Raw genomic sequence first — 20,882 nt, forward strand, 5'->3', positions numbered from 1 at the left:
CCCATCTGCCCCCCTTCTCCACTGGTGCTACGCTGATTTCCTTCCCCAAAAGATGGGCTGCTTCTCTCCCTCCTGGGACACTCTCCATAATCCCTCTGGAGCCCTCCCTCTCCCTCTGGCTCCGATGGCAGTTCCCTGACAGGCACAATCCCTGGAAGGTAACCCCTGTGTAAGTTGCGGACTTACTGTATGCCAAAACCAAAGCAGATGCCAATAATTTGTGTTTGTTTCTGTGAAGTTTTACTGACTGCGAGTCAACAATTCTGAACTATATGGGACCAAATGTCTTGACTCCATATAAGGCAGCTTTCTATGTTGCTAAGCATTGCTCAGTACAAATAAAGGGAGAAAAACAGCAATGAATTCATACTAAACAAACTTATTGTACATAGTCAATGCTGAGCTTTTAAATGCATGATCTACCTCATAATGCAATTAAGATACAATGAAGTCACATAGGGTACATCAAGCTTTTAAATAAAATTTACCTCTTCATTTCTGCTGGAAGCGTTAACTCTAACCATAACTCCTGGCTTTAACAAGTTGCTGTCATGAAGCCGTGAACAAACTAGATCTGATGCACTGTTTGATGGCGCGCAGACCAGTATTCGGCTGTCTGGTATGGTGTAATGTATCTAAAGTTTTAATTAAAAATAAATAAATCACAAATTGTTAAAAATACTGAACAGAATTTTTTTGCTATTTTTTATTTATTCATAAGTCAGCTGCCATTTAATAAACAAAGACCAACATTTGTAATAGTGATTTCCCCCTATTCACTCAAGTTCCAAAATCCATGTTATTATGAAATCTTCTTGAAGAGGGACAAAGATAGGAATAATGCTGCCTTCGAAATATCTCCGTTATCCACCAATTACAGCTGCATTCACATGCCATGGTAAATCACAGTTAACGGTTCACTGTGAATGCATATATGGTTCCTGCTTCGTTCCTCTCTTAGTATGAGCAACAAAGCATGATTTTTGGCTTAGCGTTGCGTCCAACCTGGGAATTGTGGTTTGCTTTGTAGCTTATTGTTCACACTTGTGCTAGGGGAGATGCAAAGCACAAGCAATTTCTACATCCAAAGCAAACCATTAACTATGGGTTACCATGGCTTGGGAATACTGGCTACGCATCAAATTAGGGTTTTCCCTTTTTATATTGATCCACCATAAAAGGTTTCCATTCTGAAACACATGAAGTTGCTCCCCTTAAATACATTAGAGCAACATCACTGTGTTGAGTCTCACGCCCAGAGGATACAGTGTAGACAGGGCAGGTCATGCTACCCGCAAATCAGAAATTACTTGTGGTAGAACTCTATTGCAGACAATGCCTTGGTTCTCTCTTTCTACCTTCTCAAGCAATGGGAATGCACCTCAAAGGTAATTCATTGTTAGACAAATACAGCCGTACCTTGATTTTCGAACAGCTTAGTTCTCAAACATTTTGGCCCCTAAACGTGACGTTCCGGTTTGTGAATTATTTTTGGAAGCCGAACATCTGTCGGGGATTCCGATTGGCTGCAGGAGTTTCCTGCAGACAATAAGAAGCCGCACTGAATATTTTGGAAGTCAAACGGATTCCATTCGACTTCCAAGGTACGACTGTAGTTGACAAAGTTAAAATTCTTTAAAGTGGCAGTGTTGAAACCCAAATATATTGTTGCTAACTGTTACCTGCAAAATTGCTTCAATCACTGTGACAGTTTTACCAGTTCCTGGTGGTCCAAAGAGAATGTAAGGAGTTGGACGACATTCACCACTAAGAATCCTTTTCACTGCTAGTTTCTGATGCTCATTCAGCATGGGATTGAAGAAGTCACAGTTTCTTCTACTGGATACTGAAGTTCCATTTACTACATTCAAAATTGTGTATATTAAAAAGTGTTTTTCTCTGGCTTGCAAATAATTTTAAAAAGTCAGTATTTAAAAGGGTTTTCTATTATTTACAATATTCTTATACTAACGTGTTTGTGTGGCAATAGTCACGACGTCAGAAATGATAGCTCCCTCGTCTTTTAGCATCCTTCTTTCATTGCCATTTTGTACCCTCTTATCCTGCAAGTAGCAAAAGAGAAGAGCCAACAGTATTTAAATATACAGTATTAAAAAAAATAGTAGCATCTGTTCAAATTTTAGATTTGATAATTCTATGCAAGTCATGACTTAATAATTTCAGGCACAGCTTATTCCTGCATAAATTCCAAAGAGACTTCAAACAGTTTGCATATACAACACTGCTTGGAAAAACATTTGAAAAATGTTTGAAAAAGAGTTCTTAAAATGTGAAGAGAGAAGACAATGCACTTTTCTCCTCATGCTGTCCCTGACTTAACTAAACTCATTGGGAGGAAGAAAGAGATTAGTTGCTTAATTTGGAAGAGGGGAAAGATGTCCATGCTTAACCTTCAGATACAGCCACTCTGGGCCTTTTCCATTCTGGTAAGCAAAGTTTAAAGTTTATGATGGAAGGAAAAAAACAGGGCTTGAAAAAGCCAATAAAGATTTAATAGAAATTCTCCAGAGCTGTAGAGGCCAGACAGTGCATGCAGCTACCAAGCTTACTCATGCAGCTATTCAAAAGAGCTATGCAAACATGCAGCCAAACTCCAGGTTTCTCTGTTTTGAATATGCTTCCCACCAGGGATTTAGGAGTATAGCACACCAACTCTGCCAACCCCAGTCTGAGCAATGTTTACAGAAGAGTGTTTGGTGTACTTGGATGCAACAATGCAAAAAGCTCGCTGGGATGAAGGGGTAGGGAAAAGGATTTGCTTGGTAGGCTGGACCCTGAGGTCCCTGCCACCCCCACTTTGATAGGTGGGTGGGGCTAAATTTAAATTAAACCCCCCCCCCCGCTTGTGAGAGGGATTGGTTTCACTTGGGAGAGGATCCCAGTGGCACTTGCACCAAAATTTAAGAAGTGTGGAGTGCAACCCCTGCTTGCAGAGGAGGAATTGGAAGTGCACACTAACACTCTTGAATATTCCTTTGCAGCTGTGGCCTTACCCGCCCCACACCTGACATCAGGCGTGCGTGGAAACAGCTTCATAGGTCAAATTAGGACTACTGGCCTGGGGGCTGGAGGTTCCCTATGGCTGCTCTAGCATAAGAGGAATCTGCATCCGTTTCCTTTGGCAGCTCCTCTCTTTGGTACTCATCTATAGGGAAAACTACAATGGAAGCATTATAAAGGGCAGAAGACATAGATGGTGAAGATGGGAAGTTGCTATGGAGAAAAACATGTATGAATCATTAACTTCACAGTTCTTCAGTTTGCATTTTCGATACAAACTATTGTATCGAACATCCCAAATGACATTCTGACGTTAATATCCAAGTATAAAATGTTGGCAGGTAGACTATTTATAGTGGCAAAGGAACAAAATAAGGTACTCTTATACATCTTAACTTTACAGACTGCCACACCATTTGGTAGTAAATAGCTTATTGCAAAGCAGATACAGTGGTGCCCCGCAAGACGAATGCCTCGCAAGACGAAAAACCCGCTAGACGAAAGGGTTTTCCGTCTTGGAGGCGCTTTGCAAAACGAATTTCCCTATGGGCTTGCTTCACAAGATGAAATGTCTTGCGAGTTTTTCCGACTTTTTTTCCCTCCCCCCCCCTTTTTCTAAGCCGCTAAGCCACTTATCCGCTAAGCTGATAAGCCGCTAAAAACCGCTAAGCCGCTAATAGCGCTAATCCGCTAAGCCGTCAATGGGCTTGCTTCGCAAGACGAAAAAACCGCTAGACGAAGAGAATCGCGGAATGGATTCTTTTCGTCTTGCGAGGCTCCACTGTAATAAACGGATGGCAAAGGCATACCTCATCTTCTTCTGTGATGTTTTGCTTTTGTGCATCGGAAAGACATTCTGAATCACGCCACTGCTTGACAACTTGTGGAGATTGCACAGTGACCTGATATGGAAACAAAACTTGGGAAAGAACAGGAAGGAGACAGAAACGGGAATGGTGTATAATTCTGAATAAGAATTTGATCCACTGAATTGCTTAATAGAAACTGACAGAGGATGTCAACAGGATTTATTCTTGCAGTCTTTTAAGGATCAGAATTTTAATAGTGTCTTCCCTCAGCTTAACCCTTTTTCAGCTGAAGTAGCCTGCAGAGGCAGGGGAATCAAAGTTACAAAGTCAGCAAAAATTCAAACAGTAACACTCTCTCCAAAGTGTGCTAGTTACTCCCCTGTGGACACAAAGACTTGCAACTTCAAACCTCAACTCCAGTTCTACACCAAAAAACTGCCCCTAGACTCATCAGTATACCTGAAAGAGCGTCTCCACCCCCATCGTTCTGCCTGGACACTGAGGTCCAGCGCCGAGGGCCTTCTGGCGGTTCCCTCACTGCAAGAAGCAAAGCTACAGGGAACCAGGCAGAGGGCCTTTTTGGTAGTGGCACCCGCCCTGTGGAACGCCCTCCTACCAGATGTCAACGAGATAAACAACTACCTGACATTTAGAAGACATCTGAAGGCAGCCCTGTTCAGGGAAGCTTTCAATGTGTGACATTTTAATGTATTTTTAATCTCTGTTGGAAGCCGCCCAGAGTGGCTGGGGAAGCCCAGCCAGATGGGTGGGGTACAATTAATTAATTAATTAATTAATTAATTATTAGTAGTAGTAGTAGCAGCAGCAGCATATGATAATGTAGGAAAACTGATCTGATATGTGAGATGACACAAATATCCCACCTTTTTGTCCTAAATGTATGGCTTGTTCTACTGCAAAATGGCATCTTCGGCTGGTGGTCCTGTCAACAGATCAGATTACTAGTAAAAGACAATAGTATCCTTAATCAATATATGTGACATACCTAATATACTTTAGGGCTGCTGTGATATTTACAATAAGAAAATACTAGTTTCATAAGCTAGCTAGTTCTGTTAAGTCAACCTATGAAAAACTGTGACTCTGAAATATATTATTCAGCATTTCCCGAGTTGCGTGAAGAATGTGTGCCCTTTTGCTTCATAATGAATTGAAATACAACTTTAAGAAAAAGCATACCTGCTAACAGTAAATTCCACATCCATAGGTTCAGAATTATATGCCTGTTCGAACTCTGGGTTAAGCTTCAGAGTCACCTCTTCATCATGAATCTGTATACAGAAAGGAAAAAAGACCACAAACAATTATTTATTATGTTGTAGAACTGACAGAACTCTTAACATGGTATGATGACGATGATAAACATAAATAATTATTTGTACCCCACCCATCTGACTGGGTCGCTCCAGCCACTCTGGGTGGCTTCCAACATATATATATATATATATATATATATATATATATATACACACACACACACACACACACACACACATATACATATACATATACACACATACACACACACACACACACACACACGTAGTAACATTAAAAGCTTTCATATACAGGGCTACCTTCAGATGTCTTCTAAAGGTTATATAGTTAGTCATCTAGAGCCAGTGTTGTGTAGTGGTTAAGAGCGGTAGTCTCGTAATCTGGGGAACCGCGTTCGAGTCTCCGCTCCTCCACATGCAACTGCTGGGTGACCTTGGGCCAGTCACACTTCTCTGAAGTCTCTCAGCCCCACTCACCTCACAGAGTGTTTGTTGTGGGGGAGGAAGGGAAAGGAGAATGTTAGCCGCTTTGAGACTCCTTAAAGGGAGTGAAAGGCGGAATATCAAATCCAAACTCTTTTTCTTCTTCTTCTCCTTGACATCTGATGGGAGGGTGTTCTATGCTAACAGTAACTTTTAAGCTTTTAAGAAAAATGTTTTAACAGAAATTGCATTTAACTGTTGAAATTCAGAGATTAGACGCACTGAACATATCTAAGAACTTAGATATAAAATAATTCCAAGGTATACCAGTAACAAAGTATTTCTTGTACTTTTGTTTCCTTTCAAAATCTTAGGCTGTCATGCTATAAATGCTTACCTGGGGGGTAGGTCCCACTTACTTCTCAGTAAACATGGATAGGGCATCAGTGTTAAAAAAAACGAAACAGGACAAAAGCCAAATAAAGCAAAAGATATGGGGAGCTTACCTCAGTGACAAATGCAATGTAGTGGACTATGGGCTCTGAATAATCTTGGGTCTTCAATATTACTCTGTCACCTGAATTAGAAGATATAAATTATTTCATTGGTCTTGTACAAATTATAGCAATTAGGTGGCTATCCTGTACACAGGAGACTGAAAGAAAAGATCTATTACTGAGAATGATCAGCATAGTGCTATTGTGAAATACGGTGGTACCTTGGGTTACATACGCTTCAGGTTACAGACTCCACCAACCCAGAAATAGTACCTCGGGTTAAGAACTTTGCTTCAGGATGAGAACAGAAATTGTGCTCCAGTGGCGCGGCAGCAGCAGGAGGCCCCATTAAGTACTTAACACGAGGTACCACTGTAACATCTTTATGAAAGATTGTTAGGATTTGTGATTTTAAAACCCAGTTACAGTGGTACCTCTAGTTACGAACTTAATTCGTTCCGGAGGTCCGTTCTTAACCTGAAACCGTTCTTAACTAGAGGCGTGCTTTCACTAATGAGGCCTCTTGCTGCCACAGTGCCGCCAGGACACGATTTCCGTTCTCATCCTGGGGCAAAGTTCTCAACTCAAGGTAACTCTTCCAGGTTTGCGGAGTTTGTAACCTGAAGCGTTTGTAACCTGAGGCATTTTTAACTCAAGGTACCACTGTATTTGTCAGGACTTTAAGGACACTGCTATGGAGCTTTATATACCCTACTTATTCTCTGTTTCTGAATTTTTCTGTCATATTGGGAAGTAAATGAAAACAGGTGATACATATCTGAGATCTCTCATGAAAGGAGATGCACTTTAAAATTAAAAAGGGTTTATGTTTATATGTATATTTTCTGTAGGTTTTTGGTTAAAAAAGATGTAAGAAACAAAAGTACTTTACTAGGTCTGAGCCCTGCCAAAAGGTAATGGCAGGACCACTTAATGCTGTTCAGATCAGCGTTCTGCTGACAGGGCAATATCAACACTGTGTTTAAGACAATAGAAAATTCCACACCTATACATAAAGAAGGGCGGCCCTCTGCAACTCCTGGCACCCGAAGTACCAACAAATTTCCATTCTTTTCCAAGGTGACTCCACACATAGATAATTCTTTGATTTCCATCTCTTCATAGATTTCCTCCAGCCACAGCAGAGCAGAAAATTTTGCTTTATAATTAGCTAGAGTCAGGGCCTGAAAAGAAAGAAGCTTTATATCGCATCATTTATATATTACAGAACCACAAGAGCCCTCAAATACCAATGAAGGGCTGTGGAGCTGTGAACTCAATGTAAGAAAACATTGCTTTTGAGGAAGTCACAACACACATCAATTCTGCAAGCACTTCTCAAAGTCTCTTTATTTAGCACATCTATATTCCCTTCCGTTCATCATGGAAGTCAAGGAAGTATTTATAGAGAATCCAAGGCAGTCCAGCAGCCAAGTACTGACTGGGCACAACAAGTTTAAGACGTCCACTGTATAACAAATGGGGGCAAGCTGGTCATTTAATGCTGGGGTGGGCAGAAAGTCGATCTGATCTACTGCTATATCTCTGGGTGATTTGCAGTAGATCAGCAAGGATTTCTGGCTCAATATTGTTTAACAATAGCAACAAACATCCCCCTTCCCAAAAACTCCTCTACTGAAATTAATAAAGCTTGGAGAAACTAAGAACACAATGAAAACACGTATTTATAGGCAATTATAGCCCACCTTTCAGCTGCCTCTGAGCTATGTATGTCATCTATGCTACAGCAGTATCATCCTACCTCTCCAAGACTTGGTTGAAAAATCAGTATGTCCATTTTCTTTTCCACACATCTCCTTAATAGATCTGGAATAGGGTACTGGGGAAGGAAACTTGGTAGTTGTCTCCTTGAGATTCTAAGGCATCAGAAGTTAATAAACAGTAGTTTACTGTCAGGATACAAAATCAATTCTTACATATTCAAAGTTGGCCAGTTAGGATGGGATTTCATTTAGCAAATTAAGAAAACTTTTATCAGCCACAAAATGCATAGGGACTAGAGACTGACTTGACAAAATGCAAGGCACTGGTCAGCCAGCTGAACTGCTAGATTTTAAATTTTAAACATTTTAGATTAGTTGGTTCCCATAGACCTTATCAGTAAACATGCAACATCCATGTTAAAGAGCTACCTTGGTCATCCCATTACCACAAGGACTTCCACTAGCTCCAAATGACTTCCCCTTCATATTTCAACCACCATCATTTGCTCTGGAAGGCACATGGCCCTTCGAAGATCGAACATAATATGTCAGAGTAAATACATTTAAATATTGGGAAATCTGTTGCTAATACAGATCTGTATCATGTCCAGTGCTGTTAATATGGATTTGCAACATGTCTGGTGGTCCTTTTCTAAAATTCAACTTAAGTGGGAACAACAGTTGATTGAGAAACTGCTTCTCTTCCCATGAGGAAGGATGGAAGATTAAAGAACTCAAGAGTGCTAAAATGGATAAAACTGACAGATGCAGTTTCCTGAAGAAATGGACAGCTAGAACAAACACCCTAAGTAGCATCCTTTTATTGTAGTTTAGAATAAAGATTAGGTCATAGGAATATTAAAAATCCCATTGTATTTATCTAATCAATTCTCTGTCATTAAAAAAAAATTATGGAGATTGAAGATTTGTTGCTGTCCACTTCCAGCCGCATTTCAAGGTGCTGGTTTTATCTTGAAAACCGTAAATGAATTGGCCCACAAAAGTAAAGGACATTATCTTCTCTACTACAAGCTCCAGCCTCAATTTTCTGTTTGCCAAGCTAACCTAATGGCCACAAGGAACAGGGATCTACCAGGTAATGAAGTCAACGAGACTTTAAGATTTTATGTATATACTTCAGGATGCTGCCTCTGCATGTGCTGCTCGCCAACCCCCCCATCAACCCCTTCACGCTTTCTTTAACCCCCTATCCCCTCCAGCCCCCCCTCCAATTCCAAGAATTCCGTTGCTGCCACTCACAGAGTGGGAAAGGAAGAGGAGAGTGTCTTTTCCCCCTTTGCCCCATGCTGCTAAAATAAGAAAGTGTGTATTCTGAAATGCATGCTTCCTTTTGACTGCGGTGGATGAAGGGATGGCAAAAATGATGGAGTGTGAAGGCTTTCCTGAGTTTCTAGTTAACCACTGGAATGGCTCAGTCGGTAGAGCATGAGGATCTTAATCTCAGGGTTGTGGGTTCGAGGCCCACTTTGGGCAAAAAGATCCCTGCATTGCAGGCGGCTGGGCTAGATGACCCTCAGGGTTCTTTCCAGCTCTACAATTCTATAGTTCCTGCTAGCCAGTTTGCTCAGCCGGACCACCTGCCCATGTGTCTGCCCGCTTGCTTGGACTCTGGGCTTTCCTTGCTCTGTTGTGAATACATGCAAGAGGCAGCAGTGATGACAACAACAGAGGGAACATGGGAAGGTCTCCCTTGCTCTGCTGGCCTGCTCACTTTGCCCCATTACTCTCACACTGGAGCTCACATGGCTGCCAGTACAACTTTAAATTACAGAATTATTCCACAACGACAAAGATGGATACAACAAAATATATATAACCCCACCCAATTATTATTATTTTTCAATTTAAAAAAGGCTTGCTTAAGCAGAGTATCATGGTGTTCTTGGCAGTACCTTTTCAATTCTGGTAGAACTATTGTTGCCTTGTCGTTATGAGAGTCCGAAGTGATTTGACGTTTTCGTTGGGAAAAAGGCTGAGTGGCTGCTATTAATAACTCCTCTTCTGTTTCTATAGTTGCTTCAATGTAGCGACCGATAACACAGTCAGAAAAGCAGAGCAACAAGAGGTCTTTGCAGCGGCCAGGGTTCCTTTAAAGGCACAAAAGCAAGGCAAAACTTTCATTAAAAAACCTAAATGAGACAATGCCTATAGAAAAGTTGTATTTTACTCTGTGCTATAAATGCGAACAAGAGAACCAAACAAAGAGTATCTGAGCAGTTTTCCGCTTCTTTGGTGGACAGCAGAGCTTGAGGTGGGAAGGTGAACACAGGAGTGAAAGATGAAAATGGTGTGTACAGAGATGTATGGGGCAAAGCTGTGAATGAGACAGTCAACTTTTCATTGTTGACTGCAAACTGTTGGACCTGGAAGGTGCAAAATTAGAGCTAGTAATCATCAAACATGACAGTGAAACAGGTTCCAGTGACTGAAATAGAACACACTCTCTCTTTCTCTCTCAATGAACTTAGCCAAGTGTATAAGAAATAGCAGCTGTTCTGGAGGATACCTGTCCCTACTGCAAGCCACAAGTGCAATTTAATATCTTTTATTATCTGCTACTCCTCTGATCATTTGTCCAGCCTATTTTGCTCTTATAGTTCCTATACTCATCACCCTCTTTGCTTTGACATTAACTCAGCTGTTCTAGTGCCATAACCTATGAATTCAGAGAGCCATGCCCATGCTACTTTAAATCAGAACCTTTGATTACAAATTCTTTCAAACATCACCTTAAAGGATCAAACTGGTTGAACAGTAAGACATTTCATGCAAAGACAGATTCCCTTGCATATAAGCTAGGACTGATTCAAATGTTCTGAATAATTGGTGCATACTCCAAGAGCTAGAATTCCCTCTTGGGTGACAGCTACTTCCCTGATGAGATCAATTGCTAATTAGGCAATTCTTTTTCACACTGCAGGCAACCTTCACTGCTGCTAGCCAAACTTCTGTTGAGGGGGAGGAATATGAAAGCATAAATGTTGAATATATTATCTGTTCTTAGATAACCAGATCTTCTGAAGTCAAAAGCAGGTATTTAGCTACACCAAAGTTGTGTCATACCTAGGGATTTGCATTACTAAAATTGCACACTGGACTGCAATTCCTTCTGACTATCAGTTAGCTTTCTGGCCACTAATCCCAAAGCCCATAATTTACTGTTGTTTTGTAACATTTTAAAACAGCAAGAAAAAGAACGTACTATATACTTACTTTGCAGTGCATGTAACTACTATAGAAATCTTTCTCCCAGAAGGCAGAGAGATAGCCTCGATGGGTTCTGCTGTTTTCTCTTCTCCAGTTTCTTTTTGCTCTTTTTCTAGTTTCTCAGGTTGTCTGCTAACAACGTTGTTATCATCTTCAATATTGTTTTCATCCACAGGCTGAACTTCTATGGAAGTAAACAAATTGCACTATTCTAATTACACAGAATATAACATGCCGAGGCTTCTTTATAGACAAGAGAGGAATTAGGCATGTATGTGTCACTTTTTTCTTATATTCTTATACCAGTATTTACCTGATGGATTCCCTAGGGATGCTGCAGAACTCTTCTGACATGTTCCTGGCACTTGAAGACAAAATTGCTTTTCTTTATCCCAGCCACCTAATTTGCAGCTAATTAAAGAATGTGCTGCTTTCCCTTTATTCCTAAGAAAGGGGGGGGGGAGAAACACACACTTAAACCTCACTGTTTATATGTCAATAGAAATTCATTCTATTTATTATTACAATTTATTATTAATACAATTATTAGATTTACATTCCACACCTTCCTCCATAGGAGCCCAGGGCAGCAAGATGATGCACATGCCTACCCTGCTGAAACTGTAATTTGACAGCGGCAAGCAGATGCTCTGACAAGCATGTCTGTGTTCCAAGACATACACAAGGCACAAGGGGTTGCATCCAATACTGCCCTTATGCAAATGGAAAAAGTCCTTTCAGCTGCAGAAGGGCACTTGGCCTAGCAGAGGCACCCATGAACACAGGGGGAGCTTAATTTCACCAACTCATCCCACCCTTTGGAAAATCTGTTAAGAGAGATTGGGGGACCCTGTGGAACATCTTAGGAAGTGGCACTGAAGAAAGGTTGTTTAGTGGAGGCTTCTACAAGATTAAAGACCTTTCAGTAAATGGAAAGACTACTTCTATACAGGCAACACTTGATTTGTTGGGTTCTGGGTCATTGCATGCAATGGTGGAGCACGCATAAGCACATTCCGTCCCCTTTTCCAGCTCCTTCCGGGTCACTGTAATGCAATATGAAACGTGTGTAAATCAGTCGTTGCCTGTGCACGGAAAGGCATCAATAGATGCAGGCCAAGATTTGTTATTATTTAAAGATGCAACAATACTCTTTTTTTAATTTAAACCCATTTCCTCTCTTTATTAAGCTTAAGTAATGACACAGACGTGGCTTCACCTGCCCTTTCGCCATGAGAGGCAGCTTCACCAGATTTACGTTTTTTTTTTGGGGGGGGGGCTATATAACCAAATACTTGAAATCCACATCACCTGGCTCCTCCATGGTCCAGATGCATAGCTCATCTCCACCAGGAGGTCTGATTACAGTACTGTGGACCAAACTTTGCAGCACTAACTCCAGACAGAGATCAGACAGGTCGCATTCCTGTTATTCTGGCATTTGATGAAGGCTCTATTTCAGCAGGCATCTTAAGTGAGCTTTTCTGATATTATGGTTCATGTCAACTGATTTTACTCCTACTGCATCCCTTCTGTAACCTCATTGTACATCATTGAGAAACTACATGGTTAAATGATATTTAAAAACACCGAAATGAAATTAAATGTGGTGTAGTGGTTCATGTGTCAGACTAGGACCTGGGAACCATGAAGCTCACTGGGCCAGTCCCTGCCTATCAGCTTAGCCTTCCACACAGAGTTGTTGTATTAAATGAAGAAGGAGAGAAGCATGTATTCTGCTTGGGAGCTTCTTGGGGAAAAGGTGGAATGTAAGTGCAATAAACAAACAGTAAGTGTAGGAAGAATGATAGAAATAAATGGAGGTTTGTGTGCTACTTACCATTCACAAAATTTACAATCATTAACTAAAATTGTCATAAAATTAGTTATTCACATTAAAGCTTCATGCATCTAATGACGCAGTTATTTACAAAAGGAATGTTACCAGTTTTACTGACCCTCACACTTCCAAACTCCCGGAAGAATGGACTCTAAAAGCCCAACTGCAAAAGTAACTACAGTGGTGCCTCGCAAGACGAAAAGAATCCGTTCCGCGAGTCTCTTCGTCTAGCGTTTTTTTCGTCTTGCGAAGCAAGCCCATTGACGGCTTAACGGCTTAGCGCTATTAGCGGCTTTTAGCGGCTTATCGGATAAGCAGATAAGCGGCTTAGAAAAAGGGGAAAAAGGAAAAAAAAACTGCAGGAACTCGCAAGACATTTTCATCTTGCAAAGCAAGCCCATAGGAAATTCATTTTGTGAAGCACCTCCAAAACGGAAAACCCTTTCGTCTAGCGGGTTTTCCGTCTTGCGAGGCATTCGTCTTGCGGGGCACCACTGTATGAGGAAAAAAATGCATCATGGTTTCATGATGTACAAATGCTTTTAAAGAATAAATGCTTTTAAAAGGAAAAATCTAGGGAAGAAGAAGTTACAACTTACTCTATCCAGACTTTGATGCTTTTATGCATTCCTAATTTTAGTGTTCCAAAGTTTATCATTTTTGATACCTCTAGGCCTTCTTTGTCCTTCATTAAATTTTCATATGATTCATCCAAATTGGTTGCATTGGTTAGAGATGACCTGTAAGATTTCAAAATTAGAAACCATGCTGCAAAACTATGCATATAGAATTATGTAACAAAGCCTGATCTGACACACACCTACATTTTTCTTTTCTCAAGTTAGAAAGTTAAAACTGACAAAACTTTCATAAAATGCTAAAACCAGAATTTTTTTAAACCACTCTTCTCAAGACATACATGGAGAATTATGAATGCAATTTTAATACTTCTGGCCTCACTTCAAAGTAGATTTTTAAAAAGTGAACTCTAAGCAGTCGTTGACTGAGGGAAGAAGTTTTTTATTACCAGTTATTTTCTGCTGGAGCCATACAAAGTGCTCTCCAGATATAACATGATTGGTTACTCTCCACAACCACCACATTGACAAGGTCATGTCTACGAGGAAAATAACCATCAGGAAGTTTCAGGAAATCCAGGGTGAAAAAGATACTGTCGTCGACTACACCAGTTCTTCCACACACACTGGAAACACGAAGCTGTAAAAAAATGTAGTTATCTTTAGATGCAATAAAATCAATGTAAGCATGCACAACCCATTTGAGGTTACTGAGTGGGCACTATACTTCAAGCCATCCTATTGAAGTCGTACCTCGGAACTCGAACGAAACCCGTTCCGGAAGACTGTTCAACTTCCGAAATGTTTGAGTTTCAAGGTGCGGCTTCTGGTTGGCCGACAGCTACGTTTTTGCACAGTGAAAGCCGTGTTGGACATCTGTGTTCTGAGGAATGTTTCAAAACCGGAGCACTTACTTCCAGGTTGTTGGCATTTGGGAGCTGAAATGTTCGAGAACGGCACTGTTCGAGTTCCGAGGTACCACTGCACTCTTTAAAAATTGCCATATAATATATTAAACCTTAAACTGTATGTTGTACTGTACTCTCAGAGGCTCCCTTGTTAAGGAGATGTATCGGCGCCTCTGAAGGTGGAAGAGACCATGGTCCAGAAACTCAAAAAGTCAGCTCTGCTCTGCCTCTTCTCCTCTTTCGGTCCATCCATCTGCCTTCCTGCCTCCTTCAACTAGCTGCGTTCTCTTCTGTCTCCTTCCTCTTCCCTCCTCCTGCAACTCTCACCTGCTCTCTCCATCTTTCTTCCCTCTGAGCCCTGCTGAGCACTCTTTCTCACACTTCTAATAGCACTGCCAGCTGACGGGGATGGGAACCCTGCAGGGATGCTGAAACAGCTCATGCCAACAACTGGATTCCTCTGCTGAGGTGTCCAGATGGGCTCCACAGTGGAGAGGTGTGATTTTGTGCCCCCCCCCGGGTATGCCCCTCAGTGTTCTTAACTGCCAAATATCTTTACGTCGTCTTCTATGAGCTGCTTGATCAAAATATTGGTTTTGTTAACTTTGACTCTTGGAGCACTACATTCAAAGTGAATGATCACTCCACATCGCCTGTGGAATGATAGTCAATAACTAGATTTTTTAAAACTGCCAGTGATCATTACATAGTAATAGCAACATTTCCAAACTACAGCTCCATTCAGGTGTTAATACTTTGGTTGCCTCTATGCACATCTCGGGACACTCCCAATGTCACTGTGTAAGTAACATTCAGACAAAGTTTGGAAATCCATTCGATGGACACAAGCTAACTCTCAGTGTTTTTATATATATAGATACACACACACACACACACACACACACACACGACAAGCTTCAAGTCAAAAGGTATACCTAAACTACAATCTTGAAACTTTACAGTGGTTTAACTGTCATGGCTTTCTATAATACTTCACAACTGTACTCTTGTGAAGGGTTGATGACTCCTTTACAGATTCCACAGAACTAAAATTGTCAGGGATCCTGATGATAGAGGGAAGCCATTAACAGTTAAACTACTTGAAGTCCAAAATGTGGTTTTCAGAGTTGAGGCCCATATCAGGAGATTTTAATACAATGAACATGCTTCCTATATAAACAGGGTAGCTTTACATGCAAGGACATTCCTGCTATATAGTTACCCATCCTTTCTCCTTTTACATTACAGTATTTGATACAATATTTTTAAGAAATCCCAAAATTAAACCATTCAATAGACATACCTTGTCAATTCTCTTATACCTCAAGGGCTTTACAGAAGCTGCTTCACTGGTCCAGGTTGTTGGGTTAATGAAATATTCTACTTGCACCCAATCTCCTTTACAAGGGTCAAAACCTTAACAATAACATTACAAGAAAATGGAAACAGTTTGAACAAGGCTAAGTCACTTTAAGAAGAGTTAAAAGTACTGGAGTACTAAAAGGCAAATATACCTAGCTACTAGACCAAAATTTGGATTAACTGAAGCAGTGTTCAGAAGGGTAGCCATATTAGCATGTTGCAGCAAAAAACAGGAATTTTCTGGCACCTTAAAGACTAATGAATTAATATGGTATAAGCTTTTGAGAACTTTAACCTGCAAAAGCTTATGCTGTAATAAATTCATTCATTTTCAAGGCATCACAAGACGATTTGTTGCACTGTTTTATTCTTCGAAATACCAGAGGTCAAAGTTTCAAAAGCGAAAATACCCCAAACTTCAAGAGTCCATTCAAGTTTTGAACAGATCTAAGATTACATGGCTTATTCAACAATAAAGATCTTACTCTCAAGAGCAAACACATCTCTGAAATGTAACAGATGGTAAAGATGCTTACAGATTCACATATACAAAACAGTTTTCTAAACCAGTTTACATTCTTAGAAACCCTTTTGTCAACTCATCTAAAGCACTTTTCAAAGAAAGAAACCCTCTGCAACTTAAAATCACAACTTTGTGTTTATAACAATTATCAAGGCAGGCATAAGTTACCTTCACAAACATCATCCATGGAAAAGGAGGTTGTCTGATTAACGCTGCCACCAACTGCAGTTAGAGAAGTAATACGGCCAATGAGTGTTTTGGTGTCCTGGTCCCCTTGATAAGGACATTTGCTGTCATCTTCCCATTTATCAGATACCTTTTCTACCTGTAAAACAAATCAAAATTACCTACAGGAGGCATCCTAGCAGGACCTTCAAATGTGATTTGAGACCTAAGGCTCAGGTTCTTCTGTTCAAAGTGGCGCCTCTGCAAATGCTGCACAACTTCTTCAAACATGTACATAGCTGTCAACCTTCCACCAATACAAATCTTTATGGACTGAACCTGGAAGTGTGCTCAATACAAACCAAGGGGCCAAAACCAACCAGGATCAGCCTTATATTAGAGAGCTTACCAGTACAGTGGTGCCCCGCAAGACGAATGCCTCACAAGACGAAAAACTCGCTAGATGAAAGAGTTTTCTGTCTTTTGAGGTGCTTCGCAAGAAGAATTTCCCTATGGGCTTGCTTCGCAAGACGAAATGTCTTGCAAGTTCTTTCCCTCCCCCCCCCCTTTTTCTAAGCTGCTAATCCGCTAATAGCCGCTAAACCGCTAATAGCGCTAATCCGCTAATAGCCGTGCTTCGCAAGACGAGAAAACCGCAAGACGAAGAGACTCGCGGAATGGATTAATTTCGTCTTGCGAGGCACCACTGTATTTTGGCCATGAAGAGATGTCAAAAGACACAAAGGCACTTAAAGAGAGCCATGAGGATCCAGTACACTGAGCTGCAGACTTTGGAGAGGGTGGAAATGCAGGTGGCTGCTCACAGATCTTGGCTTTGAAAGCAGGAGCAGACAGTTTCAGAAAGGAAAGTTTTGATAATGTTTAATTAATTTACTCTTAAGTTCTGCTGAACCTACCATCAGAGCACGCACTCAAATTGTAAGGGCTCATACATTCCTTGGCCCAACAAAGAATCAGGTGTGCCATTTAATCAAGCCAGCTTGGTAAGAGAACTAGATAAGAGGGTGCACACTGTTGGGGGTGGGGTGCTGAACCAGGGCCTTCTGGCAGTTCCCTCACTGTGAGAAGCCAGGTTACAGGGAACCAGGCAGAGGGCCTTCTCGGTAGTGGCACCCTCCCTGTGGAATGCCCTCCCACCAGATGTCAAAGAGAACAACAACTACCAGACTTTTAGAAGACATCTGAAGGCAGTCCTGTTTAGGGAAGCTTTTAATGTTTGATGTATTACAGTATTTTAATATTTTTTTGGAAGCCGCCCAGAGTGGCTGGGGAAGCCCAGCCAGATGGGCGGGGTATAAATAAATAAATAAATAATAATAATAATAAGTATCATCATCATCATCATCTTTCCATATGCATCATTGCTTAGTGTTTTTTTCTATAAATCCCTAGAAATAATTACTGCACATTTTTGGAGAGGTACTTGCATCTACCATTTAGTTTTTCATACCACATTCTCTTCTCTCCTGATGTTGTATTTTGTCTAGTGCCAGCCTTGCTGATTCTAGAGTAGGCTGTAGCCAACTACTGCAACTACAGCCAGTGGGACAACTCTGCCACCTACTGGGTCCTGTAGGTATTCCTCCATCTGGAATACCAGCGATGTACAGTACTTTATATGCTTTAATCACATGCAAATACATTCTTTAAAAATTGAATGTTAGGGGCCTAGCTACACTACAAACGCACAAAACTGTTTCTACAGCAGTTGAACAAAGACATTGTTCTTATAAAGGAGACATCCTCTTTCATAGGGAGCTGAACATAAAAGTGACTGCCTTCTGAAGACCACTGGCAAATTATGATTTTTTCTGTATAAACTGAGACAGCTCACTACCAGTTAATAAATGTATATGGAGCAAACTACACGCTATGAAATAATAAATCTATCTGAACTAAATCAGGTTGGCTCCTTGTTCTTCAGCCCAGTAATACTCAAATCCATTTATGGAAAAGTTTAATAAAATGCTGAATTTCAGAGCAGATTGGTTTAGATTAGCAAGAAAAAGGTGTTTAAATCATGTTTTCCACTGAAAGATCTTGTTGACTCTTCACAGTAAGGGCTTGTCCACACTTCCATTTGTTCTGTACCTAGAAAACAGAGGCCCAATTAGTTTTTTTCTTTGTCCCCCCCCCCTTTCCTCTGGAAAACCTGCTGTTTACTGCTGAGTTGGAACAAACATCAATCCACTGAAAAAATGATTGGCATTTGTTCCGATTCAACAGTAAGCAGCGGGTTTCCCCAGTGAGGGAGAAGTGGCGGGACAAGTGGAAGTGTCGACAAAAGCCCTAAATTGGTAGAGGAAGAGCTTATCTACGTTCAAGAGTCTGAAGTGACTTCGGCTTTCTTGCCGAATTGGCATATATAGGAAAGTCTATCACTCTGATCAACTGAGATCAGTTATATAAAAAATTGAAGTTTATTTTACAGACAATTAACATAATCACATGACCAATTTATATAGCTATTTGAATCTCACCCTGATTGCCCTTAATCCATGAGAGGTTTTATCTTCTTCAACAAGAGCTACAACCTGCTGTCCAACTTGCAGTGGAATGTTGCTCATCACAGCTTCGCTGGTGAAACAGATCAAATCATCTATCAAGCCGTAGTCTAGGCAGAATCTTGTCACTACACCATTTACGGTTTTTATCTCACTGCCATCTAAAAAGAAGATAAAATACATTTAAGTTGTGTCAAAAATAGTTTGTTGTATTTGCTACAGCATTGGGAAATTATTCTTGCTGCATCTTGCCACCTCTAACAGAACATCTGTAAGGATTTCTATAAATGACGATGGTTAGCAAAATAAATGTTATTTATTCATATGTTTTCCCTCCCCTCTTCTGATTAGATTCTAAAGCAGCATAGAAACAAAGTGATTTTTTAGGACTAGCTTATTGGAGCAAATGAAGCCGATACTTGCCTTTTCTCTCCTTTCCTCACAACCTCAGAGTAAAAAAGGACTGGGCTTAACCTCCAGGGGGTCGTTTACCTTTACAACCTCAGAGTAATGCGTTATTGTCTGGGTTTTGTCACACCATAGTTTTACCAAAACATCCAAACTGACAAAACTATGATTTGCACTTGAGCAAGGGAAGGAAGGAAGTTAACATGCAAGCCCAAAGCTCCTTCCAGGCTTATTCCTGTGGTGCCAAACCATAATTTGGCATTTTGGCCAAATGTAGAGAAAACTGAATTATCTTAATTTGGTTAATTCCTTGACAAGAGGTAAGGAATCTTACTGAGTTTATTTAAATGATAATACCACATTGGGAAACTTTCCAGGTATAACACCCAGCAGCCCTAGTGTTGGAACGGCCTTCACCAATGAGAGCTTATTAATGCAAAATTTAGTTGAGCTGAACTTGATGAATATCAAGGGAGCTCCAATTTCTATATTCTTAATGGCAATTTCCCTATATATGTTCTGGGGGTTTCTAACATTCTCCACAGTTCACTATACAGTACATTATGGTTTTGTGGAGAATAGCTATCTCCAAATGGGGATCAGGTCAGATAAATTTGTTTGACAAACATCAAAGCCACAACATGGAGGGGGAAGACCTTCCCATTCACCACCAAGAAAATATCCAATAGAATCATAGAATCATCGAGTCCAACTCCCTGCCAAGCAGGAAACACCATCAGAGCACTCCTGACATATGGTTGTCAAGCCTCTGCTTAAAGACCTCCTAAGAAGGAGACTCCACCACACTCCTTGGCAGCAAATTCCACTGTCAATAGTTCCTCAGAATAAAAGCAAATCACAACTACTGTAGGTTTTAAATCTACTGAAAGAGGAAGCAAAGTCCTATGCACAACTTTACAGACAGGGTTTCCTTAGTCTTGGGAATAACTTATATAAGGGTGGCAAACCTGCAGATCTCCAGACATTAAGATCATAAGCCAAAGGTCTATCTATTCCAGCATCCTGTTCTTACAGTGGACGATCAGATGCCTATGGGAAACCTGCAAGCACAAGAGCACTCTCAGCTGCGACTCTCCGCGACTGATATTCAGAGGGAGAAAAACAACTCTGTATTCATTTTCTCTACACAGGGGTTCCCAACTGGTCGGCCTGCTGACCACAGAGGGTCCACGTAACCCACCCATGAGGTTTGTGACACCATTCACATAACAAAAACTACCACAGAGATATCAAAATTTTCAAAAGTAGGGAGTCTATGGCTTGGCTTTTCAAAAACAGGGGGTCTGCAGTACTTAGCTAACAGGTAACCGCTGCTCTACACTGTGTATATTATTGTGCATGAAAAGAATGCCCCCCTCACCTTTTCCCTAAATTTAAGTGTCAAATGTTGTAACCTTTCCACATTGGGGAGGTAATCCTTTTTTTTTTTATGAACCCCCAACATGGAATTCACCTTTTTCACAGCATACTGCACATTGGGCCAACTTCTTTAACAAGCTATCTACTACAGCCATAGAGTCTTGTTACTTTTTAGTCACTGCCAGTTCAGACC

The 20,882-nt window shown here is 40.8% G+C and overlaps 1 protein-coding gene across 1 annotated transcript in view; it reads right to left on the minus strand.

Annotated features, from left to right (window-relative positions):
- MOV10L1 (Mov10 like RNA helicase 1) overlaps window positions 1-20,882 on the minus strand; it is a 37,398-nt gene that overhangs the window by 12,316 nt on the left and 4,200 nt on the right. Inside the window, exons 2-18 of the mRNA XM_079994111.1 lie at window positions 18,878-19,062; window positions 16,380-16,536; window positions 15,630-15,742; window positions 13,868-14,058; window positions 13,440-13,580; window positions 11,314-11,444; window positions 11,007-11,184; window positions 9,686-9,880; window positions 7,811-7,925; window positions 7,055-7,232; window positions 6,058-6,128; window positions 5,031-5,122; window positions 4,715-4,773; window positions 3,831-3,940; window positions 1,973-2,063; window positions 1,683-1,861; window positions 489-635 (exon numbers count right to left, since the gene is read on the minus strand). Of these exons, the coding sequence (XP_079850237.1) occupies window positions 489-635; window positions 1,683-1,861; window positions 1,973-2,063; window positions 3,831-3,940; window positions 4,715-4,773; window positions 5,031-5,122; window positions 6,058-6,128; window positions 7,055-7,232; window positions 7,811-7,925; window positions 9,686-9,880; window positions 11,007-11,184; window positions 11,314-11,444; window positions 13,440-13,580; window positions 13,868-14,058; window positions 15,630-15,742; window positions 16,380-16,536; window positions 18,878-19,062 (2,333 nt within the window). The remainder of the gene's footprint in view (window positions 1-488; window positions 636-1,682; window positions 1,862-1,972; window positions 2,064-3,830; window positions 3,941-4,714; window positions 4,774-5,030; window positions 5,123-6,057; window positions 6,129-7,054; window positions 7,233-7,810; window positions 7,926-9,685; window positions 9,881-11,006; window positions 11,185-11,313; window positions 11,445-13,439; window positions 13,581-13,867; window positions 14,059-15,629; window positions 15,743-16,379; window positions 16,537-18,877; window positions 19,063-20,882) is intronic.

The sequence above is a fragment of the Podarcis cretensis genome, assembly GCF_951804945.1.
Source record: "Podarcis cretensis genome assembly, chromosome: 10".
NCBI lineage: Eukaryota > Metazoa > Chordata > Lepidosauria > Squamata > Lacertidae > Podarcis > Podarcis cretensis.